The following is a 17,041-nucleotide window of genomic DNA, read 5'->3' as shown; positions in this document are numbered from 1 at the left end:
GCTCCGCCCCGAGGCCTGGGCCCCAGCCCCGACCCGCCGCCCCGTGCTCGCGGCGCCCCGTCGCCATGGCTACACGGGCGGACGCCGCGCCGCACCTACCGAGCGCGAGGGCGGCGGGGGCAGCGCGTTCCGCCCCCCCCCCCGCGGGGAGCGTGGTAGCGCCCGGGCTGGGCGAGGGGCTGCAGGGCGAAGCCACTGGGCGCTCGAAAATGGGGTTGCTGCCAGCAGTCCCTGCAGGGGCTTGTATTGAGCTCGGCTCCAAAGCCGGTTTTCAGCATTTTTCTTACTTCTGGTGAGAAATAATCATCTCGAATGAGAAAAATAAATACAGCTTTCTGTTGTAATGTAAATTTCCTTTATTTTAGGAATGCGGTTTGACCTCTCTGCAACAGAAAGGTTCCCGGGGATGGCGTCACTGAGCTCTGCAGACGTAATGTCTCGGCGATTCTCCCACCTTGCCCGCGGGCAGGCAAGTGACCCTGTCCCTGGGTGGGGGAGTCCCCTGTGTAACACTGCCCTTCCTCTTCACCTTTGCCAGCCCCTCGTCTGAAGACCTCCATGTTCTCGGCAACACCTCCGGCAGCTTGGGCGATGCGGGAGACTGTACGGTTGTAGCACCCAAATGTTTCGGTTTCGGAGCCCTTTCAGGCTGATGCTGATGCAGTCTGGCACAGCAGAGAGTGATGGTATCATTGCACGGGTGAGAAGCTGAGGCAGAAGTCCTAGCAAAGGGGAACAACCTTTTTTTTTTAACACTTTGGACATCGGGATGCTTCCCTCCGTGGTTAAATACAGCTGGCTGTCCAGGTTGGGGGTCAGAATGAGATCAGACAAGTCCCAGTTGGTTCGCAGCTCCCCGGGTCTCCTGCTCAGTCCCATGCTTGCAGGGGAGGTGGCCGAAGCATTATGTGACTACCTTCATATCCCGCGGTCCTCGGGGCTAATTGCGTGTTCCCCCGCCAGGACTCTAATTGCTGAAGGGACCTGAGATGAGATCGATGGGCTCTATTTCTAGCAGTGGTTAATTAAATCCTCTGAGGATTACAGGTAAATCAGTGTGTTCATTGCTAATAGGTTTCTAGGAGCACCGGTCCCATCTACCTGTCCCACTGTTTATAGAAAAGCAGTCCCAATTGGATTTTGGATTGAGGGTAGCTGTTTGTACTTCTGCTCCTTGAAATCATATTGATATCTGAATGCTGTAATGTAAGTATCAGGAAACAGTGGTGTTTCTGCACATTGCACAGGTTTGCCATTGCTATACATCCGTTTCCTTTCCACATCCAAACAGTTTCTCGCTTATTGCAACGGTTTTGTCTCTTGGATTATTCTGCGTTGTTTCCACATATCCTTCTGTCACATATTGCACGTTGGACTTCTGATTGACAGCTGAAAGATAAACACACATTTATCACCGATTTTGTAAAGGGGGGGGGGGTGTACCTGCTTGAAATACATATTAATTAGAGTGTTATAGAACAATAAAAGATGACATGCATGCCTAGAAATCGTTAGGGCATCCGTCACAGCAAAGACTGAGATGCATGATGTGATCTAATGCAGGTTACACAATACTCAAGGCACTAGTTTGTACCAGAAGTGACTTAAATATTTTGTATTTCAAAATACTTGGAAAAGAAGGAACGTTTTGGAAAAGAAGGAATGTTTTGAAAATGTTTTGTCGATAAGTACGACCCCCCCTTCTCTTTTAATACAGTTTAGGTGCTGCAATAAACTGATGTTGAAAGGTGCTGGCAAAGTTCCCTCATTCTTGCCATCTGAGCTTATTCACCTGCCAAAAGCTGCCTTTGTATAGACAAAAGTCCACGTGTGGAGCAGAAATACCCCAGCGGAGGAGGTGACGGACCTGCTTCCATCTGTAGTCACTGGCTGAGGACAGGACTGATGAAGCACTGATGTTTTCTTAGTGGTGAAATCAGAAACGAGCCATTCAGGACCGTTTAACAGTAGTAGCATTCCTGGTACGTACCATACATATTGTTTTTAATAGTGTTCTAGTAGATTATATTTAGAAACCAGATAAACCCATTGTGATTTTCCAGTCTAACGTATCAAATAAAAAGCAATGATTTTCATTTTGTACAGTTCTGCATCACTCTTGCTGAAGCTGTAATATCTGTGGTGGACCTCTGGGTATGAAAGGTTTGAGTTTAGAATATCCAAGTTTGAAATGTTCAATCTGCAAATATCTCTGTATATTAATATTGGCTGCAATCTGCTCTGGCTGTGGTCAGTAGTAATGCTCTAACAGGAATTAGTTTATGTCAGTTAAAGCTTTTTACCGTGTCCATTCTTCTCATGGCCCAGACTGTCTTCATTAGTTTTGGATTTATAACTCTCCAGTGTCTGCTCTGAAACATCATTTTCTGTGCAGAAAACAAATGTAATTAAGATGATGAGATTTTTCCACGACTATTCCTTACTCTCTGCCTTGAGCATAAAAATCCTGAGAGACTAGTTATAAAATGGGGGTTCAATCACCCTGACCATCTAAAGAGATATGCTCAAGACAACAATTTCATTGGCTTTTGTGGCACCTCGCGTCAGTTGAAGTGTGGCCCGAGGCCGTCAGTTACAGGGACTCTTCAACAGTTGTTTGCAACAAGTCACAGTCACTGTCTATGGGAGAAGGACATTTAATCGGTGGCTGGAGGAGCCCTGTCTTGTCTCTGCTTAAAAGGCTCCTCAGCCCTCCAGCCCCTCTGAATAAAGCAGTGTCAGCAGTTGCTCAGACAGGGCCATCACCCACCTCTCTTCCACACTCCATGAGCTTTTTTCAGCTTCCTTATAAAAAGCAGGACAATGATGAGCAGCACGAAAATCAGAGCAGCCACCAAGATTGGCAGCAAGAGATTATTCTCCTTCTTTTTGATGCCTTCAGAGTTCAGATCTTGCTCTGTAAAAGAGGCAGGTGTATGTTTGTGTTGGTAAATAGCTTCCTGCGAGTCTCTGGTGATTAAGACAAGAATGATATATCCTGGACCAGGCCAGATGAACATGGTGAGAGAGCAGAAGTCACCTTATCTGACTTAATTTTAGGATGTGAAGTAAAATTTTTTCTTCTTGTATGAACAAGAAAAACTGATTGAAATCAGTGGGACTCATGCTCTGGCACAACAAACAGTAAAATTTAGCTTTTTTCTAGATGATGAAAATGGTTGTGTTTCTATGGTCTTTCCCCAAGATTGCAAGCCAACATTACTCTAGTGTACTGACAAAAGGTTTGGAGGTGGATATGTGGTCAGAGAGAACCAGCTTGGTGTAAGAAAGCTCGTTGTATGTTTGGAAGCTGTCATTAAAGAGTTCGTACCGAAGGTGATGATGGAAATCACAGTTACGTTTTCACTTGGTAGTGGGGCTTCTGTCCTGGAAAGTTCCTCTTCTGTGACATTGCCCTTGAACGCTGTTTCAGTCCCTGGAGGAATGGAAAGGAGAACAGTATTTCTCTGAAGGGCAAAGGGATGCTTAAGAAATGCGTATTTTCTCAGCAGCTTTGAAGTCCAGGACACCTGGTACTGCAGCAGAAAGGGACTTCTGGAGCCCTTGACTTAAAGCTCTGTGCTAACTTCCTTAACATGGTATTTCATTTTAATCTGAAGACCACCTAAGCTTTATGAACAGAAAATCCTCAGGGGCTCTTACACATTGTTGAGCTCAATGGTTCCCATTTACAGCCAAATTAAAACAAAGCTGAGCTTTGATTCTTTGGTCATTTTGGGGCTTTCCCTTTCCATCAGTTTGCTTCTCTTGCTTGCAAAACCAGGAATGAACATGTATCCGTTTCCTTACAGTAGATTTTTTTTTTTTGTATTCATATCCCTGAGTACTCATTTACTGTCTTCATAGCTCACAGTGGTGCAGTCACCCAGTGTGAGAATCCCTGTCCTTTGACACCGCCAGCCATGTCTGATGATGTAAGGTCGTACCGTTGGGGACATGGTAACTCGACGAACCAGCCAATTCTTCCTTTTCTGCTGCAGCTGGCGTTACTTCCAACCCTGCGCAAACAGAAAGGTAAGCTCTGACTTTCTTATGCACACAGACAATATATCCTTGTATAATTAACTTTGATTTGTAAAACTAAAATGATAACGTGTGCTGTGTCTACCAAAACTCTACCTGCATAAGAGATTTTCTTCCTTGTCAGGTATGTAAGCACACCTAGTGAAAGTCCTGTTAAAAGATTCTGGCTCCCTCTCCATGTGTGTTTATCAACATATGTATGAATTGTTTATCGGGATGTAGCCATTCTGTGATGTTTGTAATCACAGATGTAGCACTTCTAAACAAATATAAACAAAGCGTTAATGTATTTCTAAACCAGCCAATTGATTTTTCACTGCAGGGCCTGTCACACTAAGCAGCCGCATGCACCCACCTTGGTGGGTTTTGGCCAACCGATTTGATCAGTGGAGCTCTTCATTCTTCTGCTGGGAAAAACTCCTCAGTTCAATGACTGCAACCTGCAGCCTGCTGTATGCACCGATAACCGTTGTTGCACAGTGCCACCTAGTGCAACCGTCCAGAGAAATGCCAGCCTGGGCTCGCACCATGCTGCAATAGTGGCCAGTCTGGCTGCTGCTGCTAATGCTGATGGTCTTCTGCAACTAACGAGAGACTTTTCTCTGCTTTCATGGCTGTAATACTGAGGGCTCCCTGCACAAGCAAGAAATGCTGTGTTTTATGTTAAGCGCTTGTTTGTAACGTGGAACGTAACGCTGTTCTCAGTACCATTTCTGTCCTGCTTTGGTAAAGTCACGTAACTAAGACCAAACTTACAAGTAAATGTGATGTTGGATTGGAGGTTTTGCTGGGTTGGTGTTGAGGCTGAGCTGGTAACTCCTGGATCCTCTGGTACTGGAGAAGGGAAGGTTGGTTGTTTGGATCCTAAAGGAAAACCCCCCAAACCCAAGACAAAAATCAGAAGAGATGCTCTGCCATTGAACTGATCCATGAAAAATGAAACCCGCCCTGGTATGCTTCATGCTCTGGGCTGTTTGGGTGCTCTGTCTGATCAGTGGTTAGACTTACAGTCCTACCCTCCCACCTTCAGCTTCCCTGTCCTCTGGATATATTTAACGCTATGAAATAAGGGAAAAAATGAAAGTGAAACCCTTACCAGTATGCTGTGGGTAGCCTGGAGCAGAGGGTGTGCTGCTGTTCAGATCTGACACTGCTGCGGTCACTGGGGAAAAAACCAAAGCGGTTCTAAATGCTATGCAAAATGTCCCTCAGTGCTGATGGCAACTTGTGATAGATGCTGTGTTTATCTGACCTGTGCATTAATTAAAAAGGGGCCAAGCAGTTAATGCCTACCTGTAGATTGCTTGTTATCAGAGACAAGTGTATCCACCTCCAGCGCAGCTGGTGCAGGATTTGTTTTTGTCACTGAAAAAAACCCCAACAATAGTACAACTTTCAGAGCACTTCATAAGCATTTGTTGAATCAAGCAATCTAAGGAAGAATGAAGTAAGAATAATTAGATCCATCCTAAAGATGAGTAAATAGGCGGAAGGCAAACTCTACTCTGAGAATTATTAGACATGCAGCTTCAGTCTTAATTTACAATATTTACACCCTGCTAGGTTTCCAGGTGGATGTGTCTAATACGTAGAAGACATGGGAAGCTCATGGCTTTTTGAGAAGATAAACTTTGAATTATCTTTAAAGCTTTGGGGCAAACATTACCTGAATTCTAGCAGCAGCATTGGGGAACTGACCTGCCTGGGCTGCTGTGGCTTAATGTTTAATGAATTTTAAGGTAGTTAAGAAGCAGGAAAAAGCCCCAAAATCTTAGTTTGGAGTTGTTCTTTTGCCCCAGGTAGCCCTCTCATTTAAAAATAGATTCTACACATGGGGCAGTAGACAATGGGCTTCAGCTTTGCGTATGTTTCTGCATAACTTTCACCACTTCAGAGTGGTGAAATGGGATAGCCTCTGCTGAAGGAACCTGCAGTACCCGTCCTAAGGAGGTCCTGAAAGCGGAAAGATGCTGTCAGCTTCTCTTCTCTTAGAGCTTGGTGGCGAACCATGCAGCTGGCTGTTGAATTGGGCCCATAGGCGAGGACTGTCAGCGTGCTGGTTGTGGTCCATTTCTTCCCATCAGCTTCTAAGTTGTGCTTAGTGTCACCTATACACCCATTGGAAGAAAACATTTAAGTGCTTTCTAGTCAAGAGCAATTTAATGAAAAACCTTCCAGGCGCAATCTGCATTACTTTGCTGTGCTAAAGCAGCACCCGATTACTGTGCACAAGTGGTTCATTGTGTAAATGGATTACATGGGAGCCCAAAGGCAGCAAGGTCATGTTTTCTTCCTCTCCAGTTAAGTGCAGTCCTCCTGCACCTCTTGCGCTCAACTAAAAAACCTCTGCTCAGATTCATGACTCACATGGGGAAATTCCCCTGCAGTGCCCTGCAGGACTGCCACGAAATGTCCAAACACCCACTTTTGGTCCTTGGTGAATGGAATAAATTGCTTTGCTATGTGCCACAGCCACACACGGCCCACAGCGGGGAGCCTCAGGGCAAGGACCTGCTGTTTTGCAGCACGACTGCGATCTAAAAAAAGTTCTGATTCTGCTATGTGATATCCAAGGGCATTGAATTTGTGTCTTAATAGCTGTGGATTTGTTACCCCAAACATAAAAATTTGGGCGATATTTGTGCATATTGATAAATATGGACATTGATAAATATGCACAATAAATATTGATGTGCAATATTTACATTTGTAATAAATAAACATTTATATAACTCTATGAAATCCTGTGCAAGTCCTCCATCACCCCTACAATGCAGGTTTGACTTCCCCTTTTGCACCTGGGGGAAGTTAAACACAAAGATTAATTGCCTTGCTGTAATGAATTGGAGAGAGCCGTGTACCTTGGCTGATGTAGTTCCTAGTCCTCTAGGTAATACTGACTTCTATTCATTTATACGATACGGAAAAATAAGGATGTCTTTCATGTGACACAAAGAGATGTGTTTGAACAGCTCTGGTGGAGAGGGAGGGAGGTTTTTTCAGATGTTTACCTTAAATGCCCACGGTGGCACAGTGATTTCTACTGTCTGTTGATAATAGAGGTTCTCTGGAAACAATCTGATGCTTTCTCTTGATCTGTTACCCTTGGTAACACCCTTATTTCTTAAATGAAAGAAATTCCTTTACAGATAACTTGCTGTGCCACATAGGCCAGTATTTCTCAACCTTCTTTTCCCTCCCCAGCAGGGTCACGTAAGAGCTCAAAAGGATTTCAGAGTGTTTTTGCTGGGAAGGAACTAATCATTCTCAGCAACAGCTCAGTGATTACAGCTGGTTTGCCCCTGCTGAGCCCTGGTGGAACTGAGGTGCTGCTAGCAATTAAGATATATTAGCTATTTTCTGATTAGTATAAATATTTGCAGTAAGTGATTAAAGCTGAGAATGAAAGGGGGAGAAAGGTGCATCACTCAAAGACAGCCACCTTCAAAACAGGGAAGGCACACGCAGAAAGTTTGAGAAACACCGTGTTTTTTTCCTTTCAAACATTTTAATTCGTGTCTCTGCCACAAGCAGGCCGCATGGTGAAATCGGCACCTCTTCATGCAAATATTCCTTCCTCCCAAAACCAGCCACAGCTGAAACCACCCCAAAAGAGGCACCGCTCGGGCCCTGGGGTGCTCGATGGCGGCCCTGGGCGCCTGCGGTGGAAGGGCAGCCAGGCCTCCCCGGCACGGCTTGCTCTAATGGCTGACCGGCTCAGGGCCACAAGGGCCCGGAGGAGGTAAAGGTAAGTAGAGATTTTCGTTAAAGTAAGTGGAGAAGCGCGTGGTTGGCTTTGTGCGTTGTGGGAGGCGCGTAGTGTCCGAGCTGTGTGTCGTGATGTTGCAAATAACGCACTTGAGCAGGCCAGGACTGGGCTTGTTTCACGTTTAAGGAAACCCCTGGTTTTAGAACACTGGGGAAAATAGATATAAAAACTTAGAGGTGACATATCGCTTCCCTGAGCTCTGCATAACTTCACAGCTGGTATTCCCCCAAGCCCTTACAGCCCAGCTCTTCCCAAAGACGTGCAGGATTTTAGCACCTGCTTTTCCACGACCCGGGCACGGCTCCAGAGCGCCTTTCCCACCATCGCAGAGAGCTCTCGGCCCTGGCTTTCATGCAGCTCGCTTACGGCTATGCTGCTTCCCCTGAGTGCAATTCCCTTAAGCACAGGGCTTCACGCGGTTGCGTTACTGCCTGTTTATCTGGCAGCCGGCGTTTTTTCCTTTAGTCTTGATTTCTAGCTATATTCAGGCCAGCACACTTCTCTGTTGTTTTCTAGAGGTCTTAGTTAAAAAAGCCATCTTGGGGCGGGGGGGGAGATTACAGGCTAAGCTTTAAATATGTTGCTTGATGATGCAAAATACAAATAAGAGCTTGTTAATACATGAAAGAAAATACATTTGCATCTATGGGTATTTTCCTCACGCTTTGATACAGATGTGCGTTTCCTCTCCACAGTGCTACAGTTACAGCTAATAAGGTAGTTGTTATTAGAACACGGCCTTCAAAGCAGCTATATATAGCACACAAGTTAAATTGAGCTACGTGGTGGCTCTGTTCCTCCTCACGTGTGTCCACCCAGATGTGTGCAGGGCTCTCGCTGGGGAGAGCCTCGCAGGGCAGCGTGGGCTGCGTTTCCTGAGCTCTCTTTTGCTTCTGCTAGTGAGCTGCCTGCCTCTGAACAGATTAATGAGAGAGAAAGGCTGCTGGCGTGTGTGAGAGCTGCTCAGCAAAGCTGAGGGAAATCTGTTTACTGGTCACAGCACGGGGATAGTTATAATGGATTTGCTAACTGACTTTATACTTGGGCTTTGAAAATTGTGCCCCCGGTGTTGGTTTCATTTCATTTCAGTGGAATTTCGCTCCAGACACTCAAGGGATTCTGGTGCCAAGTGCTGTTGTTCTGCACTGAACGTGAGCAAGGCAGATGAGCCCTCTCCCTTACACAAACACCAGAATTTAGTGCTGACTTTTCTCAAACCTGCACCATGGGGACTGAGTTGTACTGAATGAGTGGAGGATCAGTGTTAGTCTCAGCTGATGCATTGCAGAACGTGTTTCACCCTCCAATATTTTTAAACATTCCCAAGGCTGATAAGAAGAAATTGTCAGTAATCAATCCCTGGTCCTTTAACACTTACCAGGGAGCTCTATCCCGTTGTCCAACAGCCAGGTAATCTGGGGCTGAGGTTTACATCCTTGGGTATAGCAGGACAGTGTAATGCTTCTTTCTGTGTCTTGGGATACTTCCAGTACTGGATTAGAAGGAGCAGCTGCAGCAAGAAGATTTAGAATTGGTTGTAGTACATCTTTCTACTTGGTTTTATGAATGGCTGCATACATAGCATTGTTTGGGGGGACTGAGCTAAGACCAGGGTTATCTTGTGTTAAGCACCGTACAGTTGCATGCAAAAATGCAGGTTTGGAGTTGAGGACCTGGCTTTGTTGTGCTGCTCCTCTGGAGCAAAGCAGGTGAAGGAACTTACCTAATACCTCAACAGTCTTGTTCTTGCTTTTGAACGGGATGCCGTAGTAGAAGCATTTATATACGCCTTCATCGTGCACTGTTACGTTAGACAGTTGGATGGATAATTCATCCTTTGAATAACGGGTAAGTTTGTACCTCCGATCTCTTAAAGCTGTAAGGAAAATAAAACCCAGCATGCTATGTGTGTTGGTACATAAGAGGAAGACAGATAATCAAAGCAGTAATGAATGAAGATCGTTTTCTTTATTGTATTTTTTTTAATTCATCAACACTTGGCATAAGGGAGCAGTTCTAGCACAAAGCATCCCTAGCTGGTACTGTGCTAGTACAGAGGCAGTAGTAAGCTGAAGAAGGGGATGTGTGCTGCCAGCGGGGATAATGTCATGTTTTTTCTCGCTTTTATTTTCAGGGGGTCTTATTCCTGTGTTCCCAGGTATTATAGCAATTTGAGTTCTTTAAGTGTCTAGATGGGTAAATATAAGCAAACGTTGGGGTGTGAGGACATGATACATGGTCAGAAAAGTAATATGACCTTTGAATATAGAGCATAGATGCATGAACTGAAGACCTTTCCCTTCCCCATTCCCCAAGCCTTTATTTGGCCTTGAAAAAAATAACTTCTCCTCTTTGGGTGTATTTTGTGATATAGAAATGAACACTACGGTCAGCACACACCTCTTTATTAACTGCTTATTAATTGACTGTTTTGCTTCTCCTACCCTTGTCTAATTACCTTGATTTTAATGAGACCATCTCCTAGGATATCTGTACTCTGCTATACAGCCCCTTTTCTCTCTCTCGACTTTCTAGTCTTTGCATCATTCCTGCTTCTGGTTGACCCATGTGAGTCCTCAGGGTCGGGCCAGCAAGTCACATGGACTTTTCCCACAATCGCAGCACAGAAAGTGTAACTTTCTACCCTTAAATTGAACTGAAACAGGGGATGTGTACCAGTCATTAGGGAGGAAAAAGACCTCAAAAAACTATCTTTTTATTTTTAAATTTTTTTAGCTGAGATCTTGTAAAAATACAGAGTTGGGAGAAAATCACAGCAGTACTATAATTTATGGAAGTGTTTAAATATTAAAGGATTTTGGAATCACCATGATGTAAGACTTGTAGCTAGCTTGACATATTTTTAGCTACCATGAGACTGGAGGGAACTGATTCACGAAGTGGTTTATTGGAGAAGCAATGTGACAGAGATTCACAGTCGTGGTTCAGAATAAAAAATGAAAATGTCCGTGCATAATGCAAAGCTTGGTTTCTCTCTAAATTAGGATTGTTTTCTTCTGTGTTGTAAAAGGAAAAAAATTCCGTGTGTCTGACTTATCAAGGATCCAAACGCTTTGCAAACTCTAGTCCTTGTGGGTGTTACATCATGCATCTTACTGAAGGATAATTGTGGGATGTTGAAACTATGGGCTGAATTGTCAAGGTGTTTTAAGACAGACACTGTTTTGTTCACTCGAGTTAGAGTCTGCCCCTATAGATACCAGTGGATATGTTCTTTCCCTAACCCTAAATTGCTGTGTCAACTCAGCAAAACTTTAAGCATTGAAAGGGCTAGAGCTATTAAAAGTTGGAGGTGCCGTAGAGAACTTGCATAAATGAAGGGATTCTTGATACTCTCATCTACCTCTACGGTGTAAAATACTGAGAACATACATATATGTCAAAAATAGAGATAACTGATGGAGAGGGGAATTCCTCCTAGGTCTTGCAGTTCTTGGATATGACTGGACTAACAGACTGCAGCAGGAGAGAGGAACCCCTGCCATAGCCTGATGTGGTTTTTGGAAGCCAGGATGTCAAAGCAGCACAGAGCAGGTTGCAATAGCCCTGTTTCCCATATTGATTAGCTGTTGGTGGCTCAGCACTAAGGTTTTTTGGATCCCATTTGAATCTAATGGTTCATATGCATTATACTGAGAGTACTGGACTCAGGATCCTGGATTCCACAGGAAACAGTTCCTAATAATGTGTGAGTCATTTAAAATGCTAACAAACACTCATCCCATTTGCTCTTGTAACTCAGTAAATAGGAGCAACAGTTACTCATGACATTTTCCATTTAGAAATATTGGCAATACTTGTGGGAAATATTAGTAGGTTGGTTTGATGTGGGTGGCAAGACTCAGTGGCTGGGATTCCCAGAGCAACCAAAGAGGACCCTTGGTTCCTGGGCAGTTTCAATGGGAGTTGAATACCCAATGTCATTTGGATAAACCCCAGTCATTATTATCATTAAAGCCTAAAGGCTTTAACAAGCAGGGATGCTGACTAGGTACTGTACAAATGGAGAAGACTAAGGCAGTCCTCATCTTGCAGAGCTGTCCAATTTGGACTGACACAAGGAGAGATAAGGACAGAGAGACATCAGGTGTAGGGAGTGGAAGGGAACGTAATAATTGTAACTTTGGCTTTGTCAGCACATATTAGAAATCACTGCTTGTTTTCTAAAAATTTCCTCATGATGCACTACATTGAATTCCCTGATGAACAGAAGAGTAACCAGGGATTTCAGGCATGTCCACTCCTGTCTCTCTTTTAAGGCAAGAGTGGGCTTTTGTGCTAATCTCTTGGTGCTGGTGGTAACTACAGTTCATTGCTAAAAGCTCTAGTGCCAGACCACTGTTGTGGGGGTTTCCATTTCATCAGCTTCCTGCCAGAAAGGGGCTGCGTGTAAAACCGTCTCCAGCGGTTGGGTAGCAGGTGAGTCAGACTGGCCACGGGTGGGAGCCGGGAAAGCCCACTTCTGAGTGACCCTCCAGCCCCACGTGGAAAGTGCTGCGTTCAGTTTTCACACTTACCCCGCTGGGTGTTCAGAAAAATGGCAAACCCTTGAGGGTTTAACCACTGTCGGGCAGAACCGTCGTCACTGCTGAGGGTGCAGTGGAGATTTAAGTTCTCTCCTTCCTTTAGAGTTACGGTTTCGCTGCCAGCTCCTGGAAAATCCCCTGCCAGAGATGAGGGGAAAAAACAAGTATTAAAATGTGACATGAAGTAGAGCGACGATGTTTCACACAGAATAATATGTCAACTTTCCTTTTTTCAAGGGTGTAAAGGTTTGTCTACATTGGGAAGCTTGCCAGTGTGGTTGTACTGATATAAATAAATCATAGTCATTAGATAGGTCATCACAGTCACTGAGTAAGACTTGTACCAAAGGTTTGTGATCTTAACCTGCCAGCACAACCAGATTTAGTTATTAGATGTTATTCCACACAGGCCATTGAAGAATTGATAGCAGACCCATTTAATGCATGTTCGCCCTGTATGTTAACACACACATTAATTTTCACTAGTCCACGTTCCATTCTGGAGCTGTTGAACCTGATTTGCAAACATGTGCGACTGAGCAGTGAATGATCAGCACCTCTGAAAAACGAGGCTTTTTTATTCAGAAAGTATAATGCTGCAGCTGTTTTGAACTGGCTTTGAAACTTCTTTTGCAGGCAGGATCCACAAACCTGGCCTGGCACAGGTTACTAAAATGAAATTTCATTCTCTCTCTTCCCAATTCATTTTACAGACGGGCAGTAAAGTGTGTTTTTTCTCTTCAGACGTTCTAAGATATATAATACACTTTGTGAAAATATTTGATGACCTGGAATGAATTGCCTTCTCCAGAAAAAAGCATGCCCTGGAGAAATTACTAAGAGCAGTGCCTGGGTCAGAGTTAAGTAAATAGGCAGTAAGAGGGTTTTATTTTTCATTCCGGTTTTGTGTGTTTTGATTTTATTTTCCAGGTAGCTTTCTGCTGCAAGTTCCTACTGCGCACAAGAGCACTGCAGTTTGGGGAAATGAATCTTTCTGGGTTTCAGGAAAGCTTTTCATTTTCTTAAAAACTTTTTAAAATATACCAGAAATGAAGCAATCATAGGGCATTCTTGCTAGACCTGATCTTTTACCACTAAAATCAGAGGAAGGACTTGTCTCCCTGTAAGACCATAGTTTCCCATGGGGATCTGTTGCCATGCCTCACCATTGAGTTGAGGACACATGACGTTTCCTGGGCCACAGGTGGCACGGAAGAATGGTCAGTGATGTAGTTTGGGAGTTCACAAATAGCAAATACAGCATGGACCTTTTCTCTTTCTTCACTAACTAATCTTTGGACCCTATAAGCCTATAGAAGAGATTTCCTTCTAATATCTCAATATTTGTACTTCTGAATTTGTAAGTATGATGTATGCTCCTTTAGCTAAGGAGAAACTGTGCAGTACAGATCTGCTGTCTGTCCTTACTGCAGGGTGCCAGTAGACACCACAGGCTGGCTTCAACGGAATCGCTGTGCACCAGTGAAACCCTGTTGAACTTGAGTGGCCATAACTGATTTACCATCACAAGTGGCACATCAATGCCTTCGGCTTACATTTCCCCGTGATTCCGCCTCCATTTCCTAGGGTTAGTGCCTCTGCTGGTTTCTCAGGGCTTGTGCCACGTGGGGGTCATTTGCAGAGGAGTGGTAGAAAAGGAAAACGTCCTTGCATGGGTTCCACTTGGGGAGACCTGTGCCAGGAGGTGCATGCTGTTAAGGTAGCAGAGAGGGCCTTGTCTGTGGTTTTCCACGGGGCCCTTCTGCATTTTTTCATAGTGACGGTTTCCTGTCGCTAACAGCAGCGTGGGGTCTTTCAAGTCACACCTTTTGAGGTGAGAGCAGCAAGACTGAACAAGAAAAGGTGGGGGTGTTGCTTGCTTTTCTAAAACAGAAAAAAGCAGCCCCCAGAACAGAACAAATAAGTAATTTCCGTGAGACACCATGGCTTCATTCACACCATGGCTCACAGGTCAATTTTCTTTCCTTGAGTAGGGGACAGTTTGATGTGGCTGCGGCCTTCAAGCCACTGTAGCCCACCACAGCATGGTCACTGGGGCATGGGAGACGGTCCCGTGCCAGCTCCAGAGAACAGTGGTTCTTGTACCGTGTGGATCCCAGGTGCCCTGGCTACCTGGAAAAATTAGTCTGGCATCAGGTACAGTGATATATCCACCTTCTTGGCAAGACAGGGCAAAAATTTCTTCCTAGAAATTGCGGGATGCAACTGAGCAAAATGGCTCATGCCTCTGGTTGCTATTATTTTAGCCATCAGAAAGTGCACAGAGAACTACTTGCAGTGATATGCACGCAATGCATTAATTCAGAGTTATCTTTAAAACTGTAGCCTATACAGACATCCTGTTTAATGCGTTATTTTTGACCTGTGGCTGCAGTCTGAATTAATTCTGATGGCCAAGAGCAGGTAGCAGCTGTCAGCAGGTACAAATCCATTGTGCAGGAGTCTGTGGCAATACTGGGGGAAGAGGGGTTGTACACTCGGAGTGGAAACTGCTAATTTGGAGCAAGTCTAAAGGGCACTGCAAGTGTTAGTTCAGCTAGGATATAACTGACAGCTCCCTAAGGCCTGTCTTCTGTTAAACACATTGAATGGTAATAAAATATCCTAAGCATATAGTATTACAGAATGTTTTGTTGCTGTTTAGACACCGAGATTTGATGTGGCCTCTGTTAACAATCCCTTTGCGTGTGAGAGTATTACAGAGTGTCAGCAGTAGCACTGCTACGGTTTCTGCTCCAGCATTTCTTAAGAAGGGAGAGGGACTACTGCTTCGGCCAGCACCAGGCTTGTGCGGGCATTCCTCCTGCAAGGGTCAGGAGTGAAGCCTGCAAGAATCCTGAGCTATAGATAGCTGTCTTGCAGCTTTCCTTGCTTAAATCTTTCCTATTTGACCATGTCAAATATGAATCTCTCTCACTCTCCTGTGTATGAAAGACAGGAGGATGGAGCTTATACCTACTTTGCTAATCTCTAGTAGGAGTAAGGAGATTGAGCATTTAAAGTGCTTTTCATTTTCAAAGTACTTTGTCAATGCTTTCTAAATTACTCTGACTTCTTATATTAGCCTCTTTTTACACAATACATGAAGAAAGGCATACAAAGATAACCAAGCCATGGAAAGTAAGCAGTGATCCGCTGTCCAAATTTAAGGGAGAATCTTTCGATTTCCCAATGCTTTACCATCTCGAGCATGCCGCCAGCTGCTAGGAGGTGAATTGGTCTCATCCATACTGCGCTTAGGAGTCAGCTGGAATTCAGCACCACCGTGCTTTGGAAATTGGGTGACAATATGGCATTGTCAACAAGAAAACAAAAACAGCAAAGCTGCCTTGCGCGTGGTGTGCTGAAGCTCTGGAAATTGAATTCTCCAGGCTGGACTGCTTGCAAAGGGGAGATCATATAATGCAATGTGTATCGCTTACCTTGCATCAGGAACAGAGCCGCGACGTGTAGCATCCTGGTGAAAGTCATGCTGCGGTGTGGGCGCAGGCTGTCTGTGCTGACTTCCTCTCTCTGCCACGGCCGCTGTGCAGCAGGTCCCTTTTCAGCACGGGGGGAGAAGATTTACCATGACTTCATCACTGCCGGGGTCTCTGCCTCCGTTCCTTCCCTCTGCTGTTCCGCTCTCTTCTCCCCCCCTCACATTTCCTATGTGTTGGCAACCGCTGAGAGATCAGTGACCTCACAGGTCCCTAAAATGAAACTGGTGCGTGACAGGACTGGGGGCACTTCACCTTGCACCCCCTCCAGCTCTGTCTCACTCAGCGTCCGTGCAGGGGAGAGCGGGAGAGATGTATATGGGAGGGAAGCAGGTAAAGGTTAAGAGAAAGATGGGCCTGGGGTAACCCCACCGGGGAGCCCCACTACAGCGATTCTACAGGTGCACAGCGTGCAGGATTTAATTCCCCAAGGTGGGGAGGCACTCAGCAAGGCAGAGCATATTTGGTGGACACTGTTGTAGTGCAGTAATTGGTAAGGTTGCTTAAATCCCTGGAAAAATAGTCTTGTGTCACTCTGCATCTTGTACCGCCGCGTGCACAGGAGATTTGCATTGCTCTTCTTGCAGGGATCCTGGCAAAACAAATAACGAGAGAAAGGTAATTGGCTGCATGCGGTTTGTGGCTATCCGGGGAATGAAGAGTATTGGTGAGGTGCTTGTGAAAGGTTCGCTGAGCACCGAAGCACGGGGTGGAGGGATGACTACATCAAGGAGGTCCCAGAGGACCAGTGGCAGAGTCTGGGTTTCCTGTGTCCCCTTGCAGGCCTCATTATTTCAGGAGCAATCTGGGGCACAGCAAAGCTTTTTGTGTCTCCTGAGTGTGTGATGTCCAGTAACATCACAAGATTTATCCAAGTCTGTTGTAGGCATGAGGTAGCCACGTGTGCTGATTTCCAAAAAGGCTTTGGCAGATCCTCTTCTGGCGCTTCTCTGCAACTGCCCAACATTTAGTGCAAATGACTAATACTGTCAAGATGAGCTGACTTTAATAAGATAAGAAATATGGCTTAAAAACTGTGCATTTGCAGGACATGGGTTTGAATGAACTGGACAAAATGGTTAATTATAAACACATTATGCATTTAGCTTCTAATTTATTAGAACCTGTTTCCATTAAACTTTCAGGTGCATGGAAGTGTGACATTCTATTAGTGTATATTT

At 44.9% G+C, this 17,041-nt stretch overlaps 1 protein-coding gene across 1 annotated transcript; it reads right to left on the bottom strand.

The window, feature by feature from the left end:
- Nucleotides 1–1,258: 1,258 nt before the first annotated feature.
- Nucleotides 1,259–15,852, bottom strand: CRTAM (cytotoxic and regulatory T cell molecule). The gene is made up of 12 exons (XM_059829561.1): nt 15,804–15,852; nt 12,352–12,498; nt 9,537–9,689; nt 9,192–9,323; nt 5,982–6,152; nt 5,338–5,409; nt 5,141–5,206; nt 4,801–4,908; nt 3,332–3,436; nt 2,771–2,917; nt 2,304–2,387; nt 1,259–1,389 (listed from the first exon to the last, which is right to left on the bottom strand). Exons 1-12 carry the CDS (start codon nt 15,850–15,852, stop codon nt 1,259–1,261), a joined length of 1,365 nt encoding a protein of 454 aa, XP_059685544.1.
- Between the last annotated feature and the right edge of the window lie 1,189 nt (nt 15,853–17,041).

This window comes from Gavia stellata, chromosome 26 (genome assembly GCF_030936135.1).
Source record: "Gavia stellata isolate bGavSte3 chromosome 26, bGavSte3.hap2, whole genome shotgun sequence".
Classification (NCBI taxonomy): Eukaryota; Metazoa; Chordata; class Aves; order Gaviiformes; family Gaviidae; genus Gavia; species Gavia stellata.
Note: the sequence above shows the minus strand (reverse complement) of the source record. Positions and strands in the feature narration are given on the sequence as shown.